Raw genomic sequence first — 22,215 nt, 5'->3', positions numbered from 1 at the left:
TGTCATTCATCAATTCAGACATCAAATGGAGATACATGTTGAAATAAGTAAAATACATTTATCTTCAAAGTCAAATAAGGAAAACAGTGAAATGTGGGACAGCAAAATGTGAGGACAGATGAAATACACTGGGGAGCACATGAAATCCTTAGACCCTAAGCCATGGAATCTCTCCTCAGTAATTTCTACCTTTTCTTTCAGCTTCAGGACTGAATTGCTATCACTGTCTTGGTTGTCAGGGAACATTATTTAAAGGCCCTACTAAATATTAGTCAGGCTATTACACGTTTTTACCTTTCTTGCTCTGGTAACAGATTTTAATTTTATGTTTCATCAGCCTATTTTGTTTCTGACAAGATATATTAGAGCAAAAAAATAGACATTTGTAAAATTGCAACTGAAATCTTTCAAAGTCTGTCTTATGAAGAAAATGAAATTTTAAAATTTGTACATGTAAAGGAATAAATTCCAAACCTCTTATGGCATCATTATGTGTAAGTTTATAGCATTTACCAGAATTTACATTGTATGACAACCAAATAGCCTTTTGATCATCTCTGTTCACAGTTCTCTATAAACAACCAATAGGTATTTATTAAAAGGTTCCAATGTAAAAAAGATAATGCTTAAAGCCTATGTGTAATTTAATTTCAACCAAAGGATGTTCACAATGCTGTAAATGTCCTAGACTTTTACAAAAGCTTTCTGGGCATGTTACAAGTGCGACCACCACTGTATATGTAATCCATGAATACATGCGAAATTTAGAAATTTAATGATGAAACTCCCTAATACCTAAGAACTTCAAAGCTTCAAAGGAAAAATAGAGATAAATTATAAGGATGAATAAGTGATCTTAACTATATATTCATATGCTATGCCTTTCAAGAGTAAAACATGCAAAGCAGGGAGGCCAAATAGCCAGGTTCTTCTCCTGATGCTGGCTCTACTTTCAGCCAAGCCCCAGCCTATTTTACAGAGGTAGGATTAAAAACATACCTTGTAAGTGCTGAAACCGCCATAAAATAAAATAAATATTAAAACAGCTAGCTACACAGAAAGGTGAAATAATTATTTGATAGTTAAGCTTCACAAACGTTCAAGAATTTTCTATCCTCTTCATAATTTATTTCATTTTTAAATGATCTTAGTTAAATCAACTCCTTTACTTCTTTTCTGTGTGTTTGTGTGTGTATATAACATGTTACTGTAACTCCATCACAATCAAGATAAAAACAAGTTCGATCACACACAAAAAACTCATTTATCCTTAGACCTTTACAGTCACATTCTCCCAACAGCCAAAACAACCTTGGATAGCTACTTGTCTCTGATAGTGATATAGTTTTGACTTTTCAAGAAATGTTATATATATATAGAATCATACTGTATGTAATCTTAATATGTACTTCTTTACCAAAATATATTGTCTGAGAATCATCCAAATAGTTACATGTATCAGAAGTCTCTCTTTTTTTTTTTTCTTAACTTTTAATTGATGAAGAGTATTCCCTTGAATGAACAGACTATCTAAAGGGCACATCTGAACTGTACCTGTGCATGCTAAGTCGCTTAAGTTGTGTCTGACTCTTGCCGATCATATGGACCATACCCTGGCAGGCTTCTGTCCATGAGATTCTCCAGGCAAGAATAATAGAGTGGGTTGCCGGGCACTCCTCCAGGGGAACTTCCTGACACAACCCAGGGATCAAACCTGTGTCTTTTATGTCCCCTGAATTTGCAGGCGGGTTCTTTACCACTAGTGCCACCTGGGAAGTCCGAACTGTACCAAGATTATGGCAATTATGAACAGTTGGACTACTATAAACATTCACATAAAGGTTATTGTGTGAACACTTTTCACTTATTTTCTCACAAATACAAATCCAGGAGTTGAAAGTTGTTATATAAGTACATGTTTAACTTAATAACAAACTGCCAATTGTCAGAATGGCTGTACCATTTGCCAATCCCACCAGTAATATGTTCCAGTTGCTCTTCATCCTTGCTAGCACTTGGCATCATGCATATTTCATTTTTTTAGCCCTTCTAAAAATGTTCAGCTACATCTCAGAGCATTTTAAATATATCTGATAAGAATGTTAAACATTTTTTCATGTGCTATTTTGACATCCTTATATCTTCTTTGGTGAAGTATCTGCTCAAATCTTTTGTCCATTTTTTAAAACTGGATTTTATGCTTTCTTATTAATAGGGTTCAAGAGTTAGTAGTCTTGATATACGTCCTTTGTCAAATAAGTGATTTTCTATCATCTTCCTCCAATCTGTAAAAGGTCTTCTCATTGTTTCTTTTGTAGAGTAGAATACTTTAACTTTGATGAAGCCAGTGTCAAATTTGCCAGTCTTTTTCTTGTATATATCGCACTTTTGGGTCATGTCTAAAATGACTTTGCCTAGCCTAGATCACAAAGATTTTCTCCTATGTTTTCTCAAAAAGTCCTACAGTTTTATATTTTACATTTACGGTTGATATTTGAGTTAGATTTTATTAAGGTGTGAGGTTGTAGTCAAGATTCATTTTTAGCATACAACTATCTTTCCTCCTATACGGTAGATTTCGCACCTTTGATAAAAACCAAACAAACAAAAGTAAGAGTACCTATTTTAGTTTTAAACAGAAAAGACTTCAGGGGAAGGAAAATATCAGAGATTACGAACAGCATTACCCAACGTTAATGGAGTCAATTTTCTAAGACAACATCTAAAGTGTATATACCTAACAACAGAGTTTAAAATTATGTAAAACAAAAACTGATATAATAAGGAGAAACAGATGAAATCATTATCATAGTTGGAGATTTCAACATCCCTATCTCAGAAATGGACAACTAGTGGTTAGAAAACCGGTTATGACTTAGTTGAACACAACAATAAACAAACAGCTGGAGATAACTGACAACTATATACTACTTCATTCAGCCACAGCAGAATAAACATTTCTCTCAAGCTCACATAGAACATTCACTAAGATAGACTGCATTCTGGGAAACAAAACACATCTAATAAGTTAAAAATAATGGATATTACACAATTTACTCTCAGATTACAATGAAATTAACTAGAAACCAGAAAGACTTTAAACAGAAAAACAAATGGAAAATCCCATAATGTGAACATTAAACAATACACTTCTAAATAAAACATGAGTCAAAGAAGAAACCTTGAGAGATATTAAAAATATTTTAAATGAAGAAATGAAAATGAAAATATGACTTATCAAAATTTGTGGAATAAAATGAAAGCAATGATTCCTGGGAAATTTATAACATTGAATGCTGTGATACTGTGATTTTAATAAAAAACATCTATTTGTTCTTGGCCCCATTTCTGGCACAGAGCTTTGACACAAAGCTCCCTTTAAATTTCTTTAGGGAGGGGAGCAATAAAGGTGTCTTTTGTCATGTTAGTGAAGTGACCTTTAGAATTTACTTAAGGATGAAAGCTAGTTGCCAATGTGCCGCTGCTGCTGCTGCTAAGTTGCTTCAGTCATGTCCGACTCTGTGAGACCCCACAGTCGGCCTCCCACCAGGCTCCCCCATCCCTGGGATTCTCCAGGCAAGAACACTGGAGTGGGTTGCCATTTCCTTCTCCAGTGCATGAAAGTGAAAAGTGAAAGTGAAGTCGCTCAGTCGTGTCCGACTCTTAGCGACCTCATGGACTGCAGCCTACTAGGCTTCTCCATCCATGGGATTTTCCATGCAAGAGTACTGGAGTGGGGTGCCATTGCCTTCTCTGAGTTGCCAACATAGCCAACCATATAATCAGAGGTTTGGAACTTTCAGTCCAGTCCCTCCCTCCTCCCACCTATTTACCTCCAGGGAGGGGAGAAGAGCTGGAGAGTGAGTTCAATCATCAACAGTCAATGATTTAATCAGTGATGCCTATATAATGAAGATACCATTAAAAAAAAAAAAAAGAACAAGAGATTGGGAGAGATTCCAGGTATGTGAATAAAAGAAGATGCTAAAAGGTCTGGCACGTCTGGAGAGGGAATGAATGCTCTGTGTCCTTTTCGCATAGCTTGCCCTGTGCATCTCTTCCATTTGGATGTCCATCTGTATCCTTTATCATCCTTTTATAAAGGACTTTATAAAGTCCAGTAAATAAAATGTTTCCCTAAGCTCTGTGAACCACTCTAGCAAAGTAACAGAATCCAAGGATGGGAGGTTGAACTTCCAGTTTATAGCCAGTCAATCAGAAGTACTAGTAAGGATTTGGACTTGCAATTAGCATCTAAAGTCCAAGGAGGAGGCTATCAGAACCTACAATCTATAGTCAGTTGGTGAGAAGCACAGGTGATAATCTGGACTTGCAACCAGCAACTAAAGTGAAGAAAGCAAGTCCTGTGAGACTGAGCCCTCAACCTGTGGGATCTGATGCTATGCCAGGTTTGAGTGTCAGAACTGAGTTACATTATACAATACTCAGCTGGTGTCATAGAGAATTTCTTGGTGGTGGAATGGAAGGAAAACCACACTTTTGCATGTTGAAACAGGGGTGTTCATACCTCTGTAATGAGGTAATTTTTAAAAATATATTTAAAAAAAAAGACCTAAAATCAATAATATAAATTTCTAACTTAATAAGCTACAAATAAAGAGAGTAAATTCAATCCAAAGTAAGAAGTAAAAATAAATAATAAGAATCAGAGTATAAATCAAAGAAATTAAAAATAGGAAATCAATTAAAGCAAAAGCTGATTCTTTAAAAAGATCAATAAAATTGATAAGTTTCTGGTCAAACTAACAGGAATAAAAAAAGAACAAGACAGGAATACTAGTATTAGAAATAAAAGAAGAAACATAGCCACACATCTCATGAAAAAAAAGTGTGAGCAATTCTATGTTGACAGACTTGAAAACCTAAATGAAATTCAGAACCATTCTGCCAAAAGTCACACAAGAATAAACAAACATTTTGAACATATCTACATCTATTAAAAAAACTGAATCAACAATTAATAAGCAGAAATCACCAATCCCAGATGGGTTCATTGGTGAATTCTACCTAACATTTAAGGAAGAAATTATACCAGTTAGTTCTCTACAGATTTTTCAGAGCATGGAAGCAGAGGAACTATTTTCCTAACTCATTATGTGAAAAACTACAATGAGTTAGGAAAAACTATCACTCAAATCAAAACTAGGCAGTCATAATAAGTACATTCTAGACCAATATCTCCCATGAACAAATAGGTGAAAATTCTCAACAAAACCTGACCAAATTGAATTTAAACAAGATAAAAGAATCATACACCATAACCAAATGAGATTTACTCAAAGTATGCAAGACTGGCTCAAGATTCAAAAATCATTTTATGTCATCCAACACCCATTACAAAGCATCCCTGGTGGCTCAGTGGTAAAGAACATGCCTGCCAACACAGGAAACTCAAGTTCGATACCTGGGTTGGGAAGATCCTCCGGAGAAGAAAATGGCAACTCACTCCAGTATCTTTGTAAGGGAAATCCCATGACAGAGGAGCCTGGTGTGCTACAGTCCACAGGGTCACAAGAGTCAGACACGACTTAGCGACTAAACGACACCAACAACAATTACCCATACAGCAATATGCTACAAAAAATTCTCAAGTTCATATCTATAGATGTAGGAAAAGCACTGGACCCAATCGAACAGCCATTCATGATAAAAACTCTCAGGGAACTAGGAATAAAGGGAAACTTTCTCAACTTGATAAAGACTATAAAAAACCTACAGGTAATGTCATATTTAATGATGAAAAATTCAATTTTCCCACTAAGATCAAAAAGAAAGCAAGGATGTCCCCTCTCACCGTTCCTTATCAACACTACACTGGAAGTCTCTGCTAATGTGATAAGACAAGAAAAGGAAATAAAACATACACAAATCGGGAAAGAAAACACAAAACTGTTTTGTTCACAAATACCATGATTATCTATTTTAAAAATTTGAAATAACTGATTAAAAAAAAAAAACCCTCCAGGAACTAATAATCTATTAGTTCATTCATTGCTGGTAGGAATGAAAATGGTACAGACATTTTGGAAGAGTTTGGAGGTTTTTTATGGGACTAAACATACTTCTACCAGATAACCCAGCAATCATGATCCTTTGTATCTACCCAAAGGTGTTTAAAACGTATATATACACAAAAACATGCACACGGATATTTATAGAAGCTTTATTTTTAATTGCAAAGACTCAGAAGCAACAAAGATGGCCTTCAGCAGATGAATGGAAAAATAAACTGTGATACATTTAGACTATATTTAGTGCTAAAAGGAAATGAGCTATCAAACCATGAAAAGACACGGAGGCACTTTCACTGCATATTACTAAATGAAACAGGATAATCTGAAATAGTTGCACACTATATCATTTCAATTATATGACATTCTGGAAAAGGCAAAATTATGAAGACCATAAAAAGATCAGTAGTTGCCTGGGGACAATCGAAAGGGTAAAACAAAAAATAAATTTGGGGAAGTGAACATACTTGTTATGATATTATAATATGGCTATATGCCATTATACTTTTTTCAAACCTATAAAATGTATGGCACCAAGATGAGGCCTTAAATATGGAGTTTAAGTGATTATGATCTATCAAAATATATTCATCCTTTTTAAAAAAGATGTTAAAATTTTGGTGACTGACACCAATAATAGGGGAGGGTATGTATTGGTGAAGAAAGGGAGTATATGAAGATCATTTCTGCTACTTCCTTTCAATTTTATTATAAATCTAAATTTTTCTGAAAATTAACAAAAATAAAAATCCACTTAAAAAATAGAATGTCAAAAGTAACAGAAAATGAAGAACAGGTTATGAGCTTCTATCTGGAGGAGGCTCAGTCTGAGATAATTTCCTCATGGTTTGGGGTATATGTGCCTAAATATAAGGATGCTAGAGAAAAACCTCTGGGTGTTTTCCATCCAGGTAATAAGACCATGAATCCAGAAACAAAATAAAATAAAAGTCAATAAAATTACAATACTAAATTAATTAGAATAATACCATATTAATTATTTTATTAAAGATTACACTTATTGCACCTAAGGTCAACATATCCACAGGAGGGAACAGGAAGAGAGCAGAAACACTTGGGAGTTTAACACACAGTTTCCACCAGAAATATTGTGTGCTTCTGAGTATGAACTGTGAATATTCAGGCATATGGTAATTTTTCTCAGAAAAGCTAGTGATACTTATGTTAGTTTTAGACTGTACGAGTATCATAATATCAAAATGAATGAAACAATTTACCTTATTTCAGAAGCAATGTAAAGACATAGAAAAACTAAAAGAAATGAATGTTATTCCATGCATAAAATAACATCTTCAATTACAAAATATTATTAAAATGTTGAAGAACAGAGAATGTGGATATGCAAACTAGAGGAAAATTGAGGCAACAAATGCATAAAGATGTGACCGGTTGCCAAAATTCCTGAAATTAATAATTTGTATTTCATTCCTTTGCCAAAACAATGCCTTTCTTTGTTTGTTTCTGGTCAAATATAAAGCAGAAGCCTTCCTTTATGGCAGGAAAAATTCACAAAGCAAAATTACGTGTTGTAAATTAAAACAGCACAAAATAACATAGCACTAAAAACAAGTTTCAGTAAATGTAAAGGAAACTTTTTATGAAGGAATTATTGTAGAAAAGCGATCATTTATGGAAAACACTTTAAAATGGGCTGTAGAAAAAAAGCTTATTTGAAAAGTCAATGTAATCAGACATCGTAAGTCTGAAAGAAATAAAATGTCCTTTCTTGTTGATAGCTGACAAACCCATTAAACTGTTAGATGTACTACAAACTGTATTACCAGATATTTTCTGTAAAGGATTCACTGAGTAAAAAAACTTTGCTGACAAAGAAAAGGTTATTTGAACATTACACTATATTTTCCCTATGTTTCAGGCAGAATACTGTATTTTAATTTTTATTTACAGATTAATTTCTACAATAAATTCAATGTAAATTCCATTTTACTCTACTTAAATCTCACTACACAAATTATTTGGTTTTCCTCCTTTAATAGTAATAGGTGTGTGTGTGCTGTTGTTGCTATTTTTTATAGTCACTGAGTCATGTGTGACTCTTTTGCAACCTCGTGAACTATAGCCCACCAGGCTCCTCTGATCATGGGATTTCCCAGGCAAGAATACTGGAGTGGGTTGCCACTTCCTTCTCTGGAGGATCTTCCCAACCCAAGTATTGAACTCCAGCACTGTCAGGTACGTTCTTTACTACTGAGCCACATGGGAAGCCCCAGTAGTGGTATGCTGCTACTGCTAAGTCACTTCAGTCGTGTCCAACTCTGTGCGACCCCATAGACAGCAGCCCACCAGGCTCCCCCGTCCCTGGGATTCTCCAGGCGAGAACACTGGAGTGGGTTGCCATTTCTTTCTCCAATAACGGTGGTATACATACATCAAATATATTTTCTGAGTCTGTTTTGCTTCAAAGAACACTTTCATTACCAATTTTATAAACTTAAAAAAAAAAAAGCCAAAATAGCAAATATGCATATAAAGAAGTGAAAGATATATATATTCCTAAGAAATATACAGAAAATAATTCTACAGATACAGAGTCTTAAATGTTTAAATACTTCTGGAAACCAAAATGATAATAATTATATTCTATATATACAAACAACAACCTCCATAAGGGACAGAACCATTACACACAAGAACTGATTTCACTTCTTTAACCTATCAGTTCCAGTGAAACATATGTAGAAATATTTGATATTATATGTATAATAGGCACTTTTCCCTGAACTAAAAACCAGAAAACATGGTCAAAGAATTTTTATATCACTTTGAAGTGTAAGTGGAAATTTAGGTTGTTAAGACATTGAAATGCTAAAATTTTCAGGTAATTTTGTTAGCTGATATATGACAATGATGTTAATCAAGACTTCAAAATGAAAATTTAATTATTAAAGGGGCTATAAAATTCAAGAAAATTACTGGAATATCTTTGGCTAGCCAGATATTTTTTAGGGAAAAAAATCGATTTACACCCACTGAAGAAACGAGTCATAAATATTCACCTTACAAGAGTATTCTTAATTATAAGATCATTGACACAAATGTTTTATGGGATTTGCTAAATTTTTTATAGCTTATATTTGATCAGTCTATTAAACAACCTCTATTGTAACTAGAAACAGAAAGAACACTTTTCTGATAAAAATATTTACATAATTACAAGAACTCATTTACATGATCACTTGTGGTTGGTTTTTAGTTTATAAAATTTGTCAGTTAAAAATAGCATTAAAATACATTTTAGTAATACAAAATTGCATCACATCAAATAGACTACCTACTATTCTCTGAGGAAATAAAACTCAATAATGCTTACTATGTACCAAAGGCTCCTTGTGATAGATATTTTATATATTCTATCTTACTTTAATTTATATTACTATCAGATAAAGACCGCATTACTAAAAGCACTCCACATCTTGCAAAGGTGATTCTTAAAGAGTTAATAATCATGGCAGTTCAGAGTGAGAGTTCTGGAATTGGGCTTTCAGAATTGTAATTCTGGTCCTAATCTGCCACTTAATCTCTGTGACCTTTAACAGGCATGAAATTTTTCTCTCCCTTATCAGCAGAGAGGATTAAATGAGATATTATAAACAGCTAATGGCATACAGTAAGCTCTCAGTAAATGCCTTGGGTTAGTACTACACACCCTCAGATAGCCCCAGCACCTAAGAACAGATAGCTTAAAACAGAATACAAGTTTGAGCCTTAGTCTGCCCTAACAACAAAAGATGCATAACACTGTCTCTAAAAAGAGCTACTCAGTGTATTTTTAATCCTTTGATATACAAAATCCTATTTATATCTTGTGCCAGTAAACAGGTATTTTTTCAGAACACATTATTTCTAAGTCAAACACATGGGGAAGATTTGTTTTGCTTTCTATCATCTATAGAATTCAGTAACATGTACTCAAAAAAAGAAGTTGGCGGCTAAGTTGGAGAAGACAGGACATTAATTGTTAATGTCTTGATATACGATCATTCAAATCAAAGGAATATGGTATTTTTAATATACAGACTCTTCATTACACATAAAATACAGAAGCCATGATTATTTCAAGATTGGAATTATACTTCTTGAAATCATTTATTAAATACTTGTTCATTATTTACTCATTATATAAGTATTTATTAAACCTTTAGTGAAAGGCAATTTGTTTAATTATTGCTCTCGATGACCGCTTGACAGAATGGGATTGAAAAGTCCAATACAAACATTATTAATCCATGAGAAATGAAAAAACTTCCAAATAGCTTTCATCACCGGCAGAATTACTCAAGGTGATGATGGTGATTGAGAATCATTATGAATAGGATGGAATCACTATAACAACTCTGCATAGATGAATTAGTCAAAAATATCACATTAAAAATACTGTATGTGTTTTCAAAAGCTATCATTTATTACATTTTTAGTTCACTTTTTGTTTGTTTTACAATAAAGGCTAAACTACATGTCAAAAGAAAAAGCAGTGAAAAATCTTACTATTGGATATTTAATGGGGATGCTAATGGGGTAGCTACAAAATCTAAAAACCAGCTAAAGAGCACCATCTCAAATCCTTGCAGGTATTTTATAACTCGGTATTGGCTTCCAAACATGGGTTAACACATTCCTCACTTTTAAACCACTATACCTAGAAAATGGATAAACAGTTCACAATCAGTTTTAATCACTACAACTGAAATTCAAAGTATGAGTCCTACTTCATCACTTAAATAAGTAATTTTCCATTGTAAATAACATCATTGGTAGAACAGCTCAAACAGAAAATAATATGACTCCTACCATAACAACCAATCTCTATGCTTGATGAAATATATTTAAAATATAAAACCATAGTATTAGGATAATCTTAAATAACCCACTGTCATCCGAATAACAAACCCAGCATATAGTCAGTGCCTATTGTATCAATCTACATATTTTATTGCATTTAATAATCTAGTGAGCTATTATTATTCTAATTATATAATGGTAGAAACTAAAGAACAAAATAGATAACACACTCAAAGTTGTATTAATGATAAATGCTATATAACACAACACTTCAAAGCAATTATACTGCAATAAACACTTTTTAAAATAATCATTGTGCTGTTGTTCTTCTTCAGTCCCTGAGTCACGTCTGACACCTTTAGACCCTATGACTACAGCACCCCAAGCTTCCCTGTCCTTCACCATCTCCTGGAGTTTGATCAAACTCAGTGATGCCATCCAACCATCTCATTCTCTGGGGCCGCTTCATCCTACTGCCCTCAATCTTTCCCAGCATCAGGGTCTTTTCCAATGAGTCGGCTCTTCACATCAGGTGGCCAAAGTACTGCAGCTTCAGCATCAGTCCTTCCAATGAATATTCAGGACTGACTTCCTTTAGGATTGACTGGTTGGATCTCCTTGCAGTCCAAGGGACTCTCAAGAGTCTTCTCCAGCACCACGCTCAAAAGCATCAATTCTTCTGCACTCACCTCCTTTATGGTCCAACTCTCACATCCATACATGACAACTGGAAAAATTAGCTTTAAATATATAGAACTTTGTTGGCAAATTGTGTCTTTGCTTTTTAATACTCTGTCTAGGTTTAGGTTTGTCACAGCTTTCCTTTCAAGGAGCAAGTATCTTTTAATTTCATGGCTGCAGTCACCATGTGCAGTGCTCTTTGAGCCAAAGAAAATAAAATCTGACACTGTTTCTACTTTTCCTCCCATCTGTTTCCATGAAGTGATGGGACGGGATGCCATGATCTTAGTTTTTGAAAGCTGAGTATTAAGCTAGCCTTTTTACTCTCCTCTTTTACCCTCATCAAGAGGCTTTTTAGTTCCTCTTAGCTTTCTGCCATCAAAATGGTATCATCTGCATATCTGAGGTTGTTGGTATTTCTCCTGGCAATCTTGATTCCAGTCTGTGCTTTCATCCAGCCTGGCATTTCACATGATGTACTCTGCATATAAGTTAAATAAGCAGGATGACAATATACAGCCTTGGTGTACTCCTTTCCCAATTTGGAACCAGTCTGCTGTTCCATGTCCGGTTCTAACTGTTGCTTGTTGACCTGCATACAGGTTTCTCAGGAGGCAGGTAAGGTAGTCTGGTAGTCCCATCTCTTGAAGAATTTTCCACAGTGTGTTGTGATCCACACAGTCATAGGCTTTTCTATAGTCAGTGAAGCAGGAGTAGATGTTTTTCTGGAATTCCCTTGCCTTTTCTATGATTCAACGGATACTGGCAATTTGATCTTTGGTTTCTCTGCCTTTTGTAAATTCAGCTTTTACATCTGGAAGATCTTGGTTCACGTACTGTTGAAGCCTAGCTTGAAGGATTTTGAGCATCACCCTGCACACATGTGAGATGAGCACAACTGTACAACAGTCTGAATTCTTTGGCACTGCCTTTCTTTTGGACTGGAATGAAAACTGATCTTATCCAGTCCTATGGACACTGCTGAGTTTTCCAGATTTGCTGGAGTATTGAGCCCAGCACTTTAACAGAATCATCTTTTAGGATTTGAAATAGCTCAGCTGGAATTCCATCAGTTTCACTAGCGTTGTTTGAGTAATGTTTCCTAAGGCCCATTTGACTTCACACTCTAGGATGGTTGTTTCTGGGTGAATGACCACACTGTCTTGGCTATCCAGTAAGACCTTTTTGTCTAGTTATATGCATTCTTTCCACCTCTTCTTAATCTCTTGTGCTCCTGTTAGGTCTTTGCTGTTTCTGTCTTTTATTGTGCCCATCTTTGCATGAAGTGTCCCTTCAGTATCTCAAATTTTCTAGAAGAGATCTTTAGTCTCTCCCATTCTATTGTTTTCCTCTATTTCTTTATATTGTTCACTTAAGAAGGCTTTCTTCTCTTTCCTTGCTGTTCTCTGGAACTCTCTTCAGTTGGGTACATCTTTCCTTTTCTTTCTCTTCTATTTGTAAGGCCTCCTTAGACAACCATTTTGCCTTCCTGCATTTCTTTTTCTTGGGGATGGTTTAGGTCACCACCTCCTATACAATGCTATGAACCTACTCTGTCTGCCAGATCTAATCCCTTGAATGTACTTGTCACCTCTACTGTATAATCATAAGTGATGTGATTTAGGTCATACACTGGAGGTTTTCCCTATATTCTTCAATTTTAGCCTGAATTTTGCAATAAGGAGCTGATGATCTGAGCCACAATCACTTTCAGGTCTTGTTTTGCTGACTTTATAGAGCTTCTCCATCTTTGGCTGCAAAGAACATAATCTGATTTCAGTAATGACTATCTGGTGATGTCCATGTGTAGAATCATCTCTTTTGCTAGTTGGAACAGGGTGTTTGCTATGATCAGTGTGTTCTCTTGACAAAACTCTTATTAGTCTTTGCCCTGCTTCATTTTGTAGTCCAAGGCCAAGCCTGCCTGTTACTCCAGGTATCTCTTTGACTTCATATTTTTGCATTCCAACTCCCTATAATGAAATGGACATCTTTTTTTGATGTTAGTTCTAGAACATCTTGTAGGTCTTCAAAGAACTGTTCAACTTCAGCTCCTTCAGCCTCTGTGGTTGGGGAAGAGACTTGGATGTTGCACGGTTTGCCCTTGAAACAAATCGAGAGAACCAAGAGCATTTGTCATTTTTGAGACTGCACCCAAGTACTGCATTTTGGGCTCTTCATTGACATGAGGGCTACTCCATTTCTTCTAAGGGATTCTTGCTCACAGTAGTAGATATAATGGTCATCTGAATTAAATTTGTCCATTCTGTTCCATTTTAGTTCACTGATTTCTAACATGTAGATGTTCACTTTTTCCATCTCCTACTTGTATGCTGTATGCTCAGTTGCTTCAGTCGTGTCCAACCCTTTGCAACCCTACAGACTAGCCCACCAGGCTTCTCTGTCTCCTCCTTGATCACATCCAATTTACCTTGATTCATGGACCTAACAGTCCAGGTTCCTATGAAATATTGTTCTGTAGAGCATTGGACCTTACTTTCACTACCAGACACAGCCACAACTGAGTATCATTTCCACTTTTGCGCAGCCTCTTCCTTATTTTTGGAGCTATTTCTCTGTTCTTCCCCAGTAGCATACTGGACACCTATCAACACGGGGGGCTCATCATCAAATGTCATATCTTTTTGCCCTTTCATACCATGGAGTTCTTGAGGCAAGAATACTGGAGTGGTTTGCCATTCCCTTTCCAGTGGACCATTTTTTGTCAGATGGCAATAATAATAAATAAACTTGGGGTTTGAATTCAAGTTTTTCTAACTTGAACATTCACACTAGTTAACAACTATAATATGTAGCCTTCATGATAAAACAAAGTCATAAATTTCTCCTGTACATACAAAGCCTATTTTTAAAGGCTCTAGAAAATAATTTCTTCAATAAGTTATTTTAATATTAAGACTGCAATATATACAGTAAAACTCATCAATGATTAGAATAATAAATTATAGTGTCAACAGAAGTGAGACTTATATAAACAATAAAATGCTTCATAAATCAGGCTACTGAGTGGAGGAAAGTACATGAAACTAAGATGTTTTAGCTTGAAACATAAAAGGCAAAGAATTAACTTACTTCAGAGCTTATCTCAATCTTTCCAAAAAGTAGTCAAGAATTAGACAATATTGCAATTTGGGGCATATGTTTATTATACAAAAAAACATTTTCTAAAATAGGCATATATAAAATATTGTTGAAGATTTTTAAAGTTCAAATAGATTCTCATTCATCTGTGCATGCCTGCATGTGTGCTAAATCATTTCGTCGTGTCCAACTCTGTGTGATGCTATAGCCTGTAGCCAGCTGGGAATCTCTATCCATGGGATTCTCCAGGCAGGAATACTGGAGTGGGTTGCCATACCCTCCTCCAGGGGATCTCTGCAACTTAAGGATAGAACCCACATCTCTTTAAGTTTCCCGCATTAGCAGGCAGGTTCTTTACCATTAACACCAAGGGAAAGGGAAGTTGCTCAGTTGTGTCTGACTCTTTGCGACCCCATGGACTGCAGCCTACCAGGCTCCCCCATCCATGGGATTTGCCAGGCAAGAGTACTGGAGTGGGGTGCCATCACCTTCTCTGATGGAAAGCCATCCCTATTCATCTACAAGTTTAAAGTTAACTCCAGTACTTTGGCCACCTCATGCGAAGAGTTGACTCATTGGAAAAGACTCTGATGCTGGGAGGGATTGGGGGCAGGAGAAGAAGGGGACGACAGAGGATGAGATGGCTGAATGGCACCACTGACTTGATGGACCTGAGTCTGAGTGAACTCTGGGAGTTGGTGATGGACAGGGAGGCCTGGCGTGCTGCGATTCATGGGGTCTCAAAGAGTCGGACACGACTGAGCAACTGAACTAAACTGAACTGAAAAATAAGATAACATATCCTATTTTAAATTCTCTTTCATATGAATTTAAGATGTAGCCCCAAATTAAGGAATTCTATCAATCCTTGTCCTAAAGCTAACAATTTATGTTCTTCAAGTAGAGGGGTATGTTCCATTTAAAAATTTTTTTCAACGTTTTAAAAACTGAAAGACAGTACTACCACCAAAATGGTGGCCCTCCAAACTTTAAATATAACAAAAGACTTCATTACTGATACACACAAATGTCAAAAAGCCAACCTCAGACATCAAGAGCTTTGAAGTAACTAATGAAAAACTATTAGATAAGAATTCAAAATAGCACATAAGTGAACCAGACGGGAGGGCTGAAATACATACCCAAAACAGGTATGTATTATTACTGAAACGGAAAGTGATACATTTCTTATTATACTTTTTTTTATTGGCCATAAACTAAGAACATATATATCACTGAAAAAATTAAAGTTATTGCATGGAAAAATTAACATGAATGATATAAAAGAACTAAAAACAAATCCAAATGAAAATCAGAAAGCTGATCCTTTATACTACCTTTTACCTGTTATAAAATAAATACAATTTAAATATCAAAATATAATAAAAACACTAAAATGAGTTTTGAAAACAGGATACAACAAATAATCATGTCCTTGGTCCTGGTCCTTGGATGAATGGACCAGATACCTGTTAAATAGTTTTAGCACTGAGATTTTATAACTATTCAATAATATAAATTATTGTAATCATTTTAGGTGTAACATTCAAACTGCATAATCTTTCTAATTTTTCTGCATGAAGCAAATAGTGATTTGCTTCAGGTTAAATATTATATATTATAATCATAATAATTATATTATAAATATAATTATTATAATATATTTCAGGTTAAAATAATTATGGACTTAGTATTAATTCATAAGAAATATTTAAAGTACACATGAAGTTTTCTAATTGCTATTTCACTTCTAACTTTTTTTCATAGCACTTACTAGGTTTTAAATTACTGATCATAATGTGTCCTAGTTCACTTAGATGATAAAGAACAAAACATTTGCATTTAAATTAGGACTGGGATTTAAAGTTTCATTTTTCAACTAAGCTGATCTACTTCTCAGTAAAATGACTGAAGATCTCATAGCAAAGTAATATCTCAGCAGGACATGGCCTCCATACTCATTTTCACATCAAATGCTAACCATTACATTATACTGATTTAAAAAAAAAAAGAAAAAAAGCATGACCCATGGATGAGAGCTGAGTTTTGTAAATGTACAGGTCAGATTTAGATTTAGATTTATACTTTACATAAAGATGGTCCCAATATAGGGACAATATTAGGAGCAATATTAAGACAGAAGTTTGTTAATAGCTAATTTAAATAATTACTATGAAAAATCATGTTACATTTCAAGACCTCTAAATTTTTCCCATCTTAATTTCATTCACTAGTTTTTCTATCAATTCAAAATTGGATGATCCATAAAGAATCTCATATATATATGTACATATTAATGAAGCATTTCTATGTTACTGTTTAGTAAACTAAATTAATGTTTACTTATATAACTTTCCCTTTAAATTCTCCAAACATATACAGAAATAGTTAAACTATTTGTGTAATTCACATTTAACTTATGCCATAAATGATTCTACAAAATAAGGTTAAATTGGAGTTTAATACATGAGGTATTTTTTTAATTAAAAAAAAAAAGAAATTATAAAAATTGCACATGAAATAAATCTAATTAGAAATTCTGAATATATAAAACATGGATATGCCACTGATTAGATTTAGGCTCTTAAACATAAGAAAAAAAGCTAATTTCAATTAATATTGTGCTAGTATTATGATACTAGCATTATAGAATAATACTAATATTTAGGATATAAATTGTATAACTGTTATTAAATACTATTCTTGAGAATAAACTTTACCCTAGTAATTTTGTTTAATCTGACAGGATTTCACCAACAATTCAAACAATGACCATTCATTTGCAAAGGGAAAGGCCAGGACTGACACTTTTCCTACTTCATATTATAATCATTATGCTATACCTAGTAAGAATTTTTTTATTTTTTATCAAGGAAGTCACTCCTTTGTGGTTATAAAATTTGTCAAAATTTTTTTTACTTTGCGTAAATATATCTGCCTTAATCCTAAAGAAACTTTATTAGCATTTTAAGGATAAAAACCACTATTATAATATATTTACACAGCACCAAGGGCACCATGCATAATCTAAACAATTAAAAAATACCATAAGTTACATATTGAAAGAAAACTTACCAGACAGTGGTTTCCACTTGACTGTCATTGAGCTGCCGGTTGTCTAGTTGTGCAAAAAGTGGGAAAAGCACTTGAATCCCTCCAATTGAATGAATTGCACTATGAATTGAATGTGTAACTATAGCTTTTACATCCTATGTTCAAAAACAAAAATGCTTATTAAATTTTCTAAAGCATATTATCACTATTTCCTTGTTTCAAATAACTTTGTAAGAAAATTAAATAAAATAGATATTTTTAAATCAATTTTTAAAATTTTAAATCAAAATTATATAATTTTATACACATTTAAAATAAAAATTTGAAATATTTTGATAATCACTTAAATTTAAAGCTTAAGTTGAGAGATTTTTACACTGAAAATATGAGTGTCTAAATCAAAATATATTTTAAAATAAGAGATGCTATTAATCAATACAAAAGCACTCAAGTAATTTTTATTAGGGAAAAAATACTTATAGGAAAGTATTTTTATATTTACAATTATCTATTTACTAATTCACTGATTTTATTTCAAAGGATAAGAAACATAAAATATAACAGAAAAGACAGATTTCCTACTAAGGAGACAAATCCAAGGTAAACTATATTGCCAAATAAAATGCAGAAGGCAACAACACCGTTCAAAGAACTAGAAAACCAAAAAAGAAAAACAAACAGCAACTGGAGATTTACAGGCGAGCAATGAGGGTTCTTGCCTGGAGAATCCCAGGGACGGAGGAGCCTGGTGGGCTGCCGTCTATGGGGTCGCACAGAGTGGGACAGGATTGAAGCAACTTAGCAGCAGCAGCAGCAATGTATAAAATGTAAAATAAAGATACAGTGTTGATGAGAACATTAAGACTAAGCTACTATTCACCTACCTGGAGCATTAGAGCATGTGGGGAATGCACAAAGATCGAAGCGTTTTCCTTTGGTGATGATTCCAGGCACAGTTGAGCATCAGTGGCTTTAGCGTTATATGTAAATGCAATACTACTTGCAAGTTTCCCATCATACAGAACCTGTTTATGATGTTCTGCTAAATGAATATCACTTTCAGACTTAAACTTGAAGGTGCTCTGAAAAAATAAAACTTAAGTTAAACACTCTTTAAATGAAACATAAAAATCTCAAGTTTTAAAGCAGAAAAAAATTTAAGATAAATGATTTGTTGTGACATTTCCATGTGTTGGGAACTTGTCAGTGGCATTATTTTGTTATTCTCACCTCAGTTCTGTGAGTTACAGTTTATTATGCTAATAAACATCTTCATGTTATCATTTTTACTAAAATTGTGATCATATATAAAATAATTTTATTAAGATATTATAAGGTCAGATGGTATTAAGTGTAAATAGGCTTTTACTTCAATAATTCATAACATAAATTAAAATTTATCTTGTTAACACTTCCAAAAGCATGTATAGAAGTAAACAGTGCCCGGCACATGAACTATTAATAGAGAAACAACACTATTGGTTGAGACTAAAGAAAGTTTATTCACAAAAATATGTCTTTATTACAAAAAGTGTATCAAGATAGTGGTATCAATGCTACTCCACAAAAAATCACAATAGCCATTTCAAAACCCAGAAGAAAAGTTCATGTTATCACTTTAAATAAAGGACAAGAAATAAAGGACCATAATGAGAAAAGTATGGTTAGAAACAGTTAAAATTTCTCTGCAGGTGTATAAAACTGACAATGATAAATACATTTAACCTTTGCAAAAATCACATATTAGTATCCCATCACTTTAAGGCAAATAGATGTGGAAACAATGGAAACAGTGACAGACTTCCTTTTCATGGGCTCCAAAATCACTGCAGATGGAGACTGCAGCCATGAAATTAAGACACTTGCTTCTTGGAAGAAAAGCTATGACAAACCTGGACAGCATATTAAAGAGCAGAGACATTACTTTGCCAACAGAGGTCTGTCTAGTCAAAGCTATGGTTTTTCCAGTAGTTATGTTTGCATGTGAGAGTTGGACCATAAAGAAGGCTGAGCACTGAAGAATCGATGCGTTTGAACTGTGGCGTTGAAGAAGACTCTTGAGAGTCCCTTGGACTGTGAGGATACTAAACCAGTCAAATCTGAAGGAAATCAGTCCTGAATGTTCATTGGAAGGACTGATGTTGAAGCTGAAACTCCAATACTTTGGCCACATGATGCAAAGAACTGACTCACTGGAAAAAACCCTGATGCTGGGAAAGATTGAAGGTAGGAGGAGAAGGGGACGACAGAGGATGAGATGCTTGGATGGCATCACTGACTCAATGGTCATGAGTCTGAGCAAGCTCCTGGAGTTGGTGATGGAAGGCCTGGAGTTCAATCCATGGGATCACAAACAGTCAGACACAACTGAGTGACTGAACTGAACTGCATGCAGATCAAACATGTCAGGACAAATTTAGCCAATTATCTACAGTTTTCTGAACTACTACTGAAAGAGTCTTACTAACTTGAACCTGGATGCAAATTGTTCATTATTAGCATGTCAGAAGACAGGAGCAGCATGAAAAATGAAATCTGTGTGTATGTTGCTATAGATGGTACCTTTACTTTTTAAATGTATGCATGTCTATATATTTGAATATTAGACATAAGGTAAGAAAATGTCACTATTTTGGACCAGATCTTTTGCTATCTTCTCAATTAAATGGGATGTAGAACATTATCTCTCATTTCAATGTTTCCTAATTTAATTGTTTTTATAACTCACGGATTCATACAAGATACAGGTAACAGGTAAATTAAAATCTGAATCAAAGACTCTACTTCAATTCCTAATGTACTAAATAGGTGACATTATAACAGGAAATTGAAACAAAAAATTCTTTTAAAAATATTTTAATAAATATATGAGCTAACTACTGGCAATACAAAATCCATGTAATTGCCTCCTTCACTGATTGCCTTAGTGTTATAAAATAAATACTTTATTATGTATGTCAGAAAAATCATAAACGGTCAAAATGTTTAACATCTGAATATTTTTAAGATGCTATTTAAAAAATTATTGGAGTACAGTTGATTTAAAATGTTGTATTAGTTTGCTACGCATCCACTTTTTTTTAATGCATTCTTCCCATACAGGTCCTTATGGAGCATTGAGAAGGGTTTCCTGTGGTATACAGTAGGTCCTTATTAGTTATCTATTTTATATATAGCAAAGTGTATATGTCAATCCCAACATTTGTGTTTTTAACACCTTCTTAGAGTAAGATTTAACAAATATGTTAGAATTTTGACCTATTTTGTGAACCAAAGATCAAAAGCACTATTAATTATTTTAGAGTAAAACCAAAGAGCTAACTTGTAGAAAGGAGAAGGCGATGGCACCCTACTCCAGTACTCTTGCCTGGAAAATCCCATGGGCGGAGGAGCCTGGTGGGCTGTCGTCTATGGGGTCACACAGAGTTGGACATGACTGAAGCGACTTAGTAGCAGCAGCAGCAGCAACTTGTAGAAATAAAATTATTTGAGGGAATTTGGGAGAACGGTATATAGAACACTGAGACACTGGGGAACCTGACCAAATAAGTAAAGACTACAGGAGTTGGATAAGATAAAGGCAAACTGTAGGACAATCAAGTAGAGAAGTGAAGTCTCTTTATGCTGTTAATAATATACCAAGAAGAGCAATATGTAAAGGATGGGAATAGCAACTGGAAAAAGAGCAACATATGCTCTTAGTAGAGGCTACATTAGGATTTTTTTATAAATTTGGCATCAAAAGCAAAGACAACAAAAGCAAATATTAACAAGCGGGACTACATAAAACCACAAAATTTCTGCACAGCAACAAAGAGGAAAAGTGAAAGTGAAGTCTCTCAGTTGTGTATGACTCTTTGCGACCCCATGGACTGTAGCCTAACAGGCTTCTCCATCCATGGGATTTTCCATGGACAAGCGTACTGGAGTAGGTTGCCATTTCCTTCTCCAGATCTTCCCGACCCAGGGATTGAACCCAGGTCTCCTGCATCGTAGGCAGATGCTTTACCATCTGAGCCACTAGGGAAGTAAACTAGGAGAGAATATCTACAAATCATATGTCTGATTCAGGTATGACCTAAATCAAATCCCTTATGATTGTACAGTGGAAGTGAGAAATAGATTTAAGGGCCTAGATCTGATAGACTGCCTGATGAACTATGGAATGAGGTTCTTGACATTGTACAGGAGACAGGGATCAAGACCATTCCCATGGAAAAGAAATGCAAAAAAGCAAAATGGCTGTCTGGGGAGGCCTTACAAATAGCTGTGAAAAGAAGAGACGCTAAAAGCAAAGGAGAAAAGGAAAGATATAAGCATCTGAATGCAGAGTTCCAAAGAATAGCAAGAAGAGATAAGGAAGCCTTCCTCAGCGATCAATGCAAAGAAATAGAGGAAAACAACAGAATGGGAAAGACTAGAGATCTCTTCAACAAAATTAGAGATACCAAGGGAACATTTCATACAAAGATGGGCTCGATAAAGGACAGAAATGGTATGGACCTAACAGAAGCAGAAGATATTA

The 22,215-nt window shown here is 34.5% G+C and overlaps 1 protein-coding gene across 1 annotated transcript in view; it reads right to left on the bottom strand.

The window, feature by feature from the left end:
- Nucleotides 1–22,215, bottom strand: part of LOC104985671 (neurobeachin) — a 200,171-nt gene that overhangs the window by 72,668 nt on the left and 105,288 nt on the right. Inside the window, exons 9-10 of the mRNA XM_010835938.1 lie at nt 18,575–18,772; nt 17,712–17,845 (exon numbers count right to left, since the gene is read on the bottom strand). Of these exons, the coding sequence (XP_010834240.1) occupies nt 17,712–17,845; nt 18,575–18,772 (332 nt within the window). The remainder of the gene's footprint in view (nt 1–17,711; nt 17,846–18,574; nt 18,773–22,215) is intronic.

Source organism: Bison bison, unplaced genomic scaffold (genome assembly GCF_000754665.1).
Source record: "Bison bison bison isolate TAMUID 2011002044 unplaced genomic scaffold, Bison_UMD1.0 scf7180017864056, whole genome shotgun sequence".
Taxonomy (NCBI): domain Eukaryota; kingdom Metazoa; phylum Chordata; class Mammalia; order Artiodactyla; family Bovidae; genus Bison; species Bison bison.
Note: the sequence above shows the minus strand (reverse complement) of the source record. Positions and strands in the feature narration are given on the sequence as shown.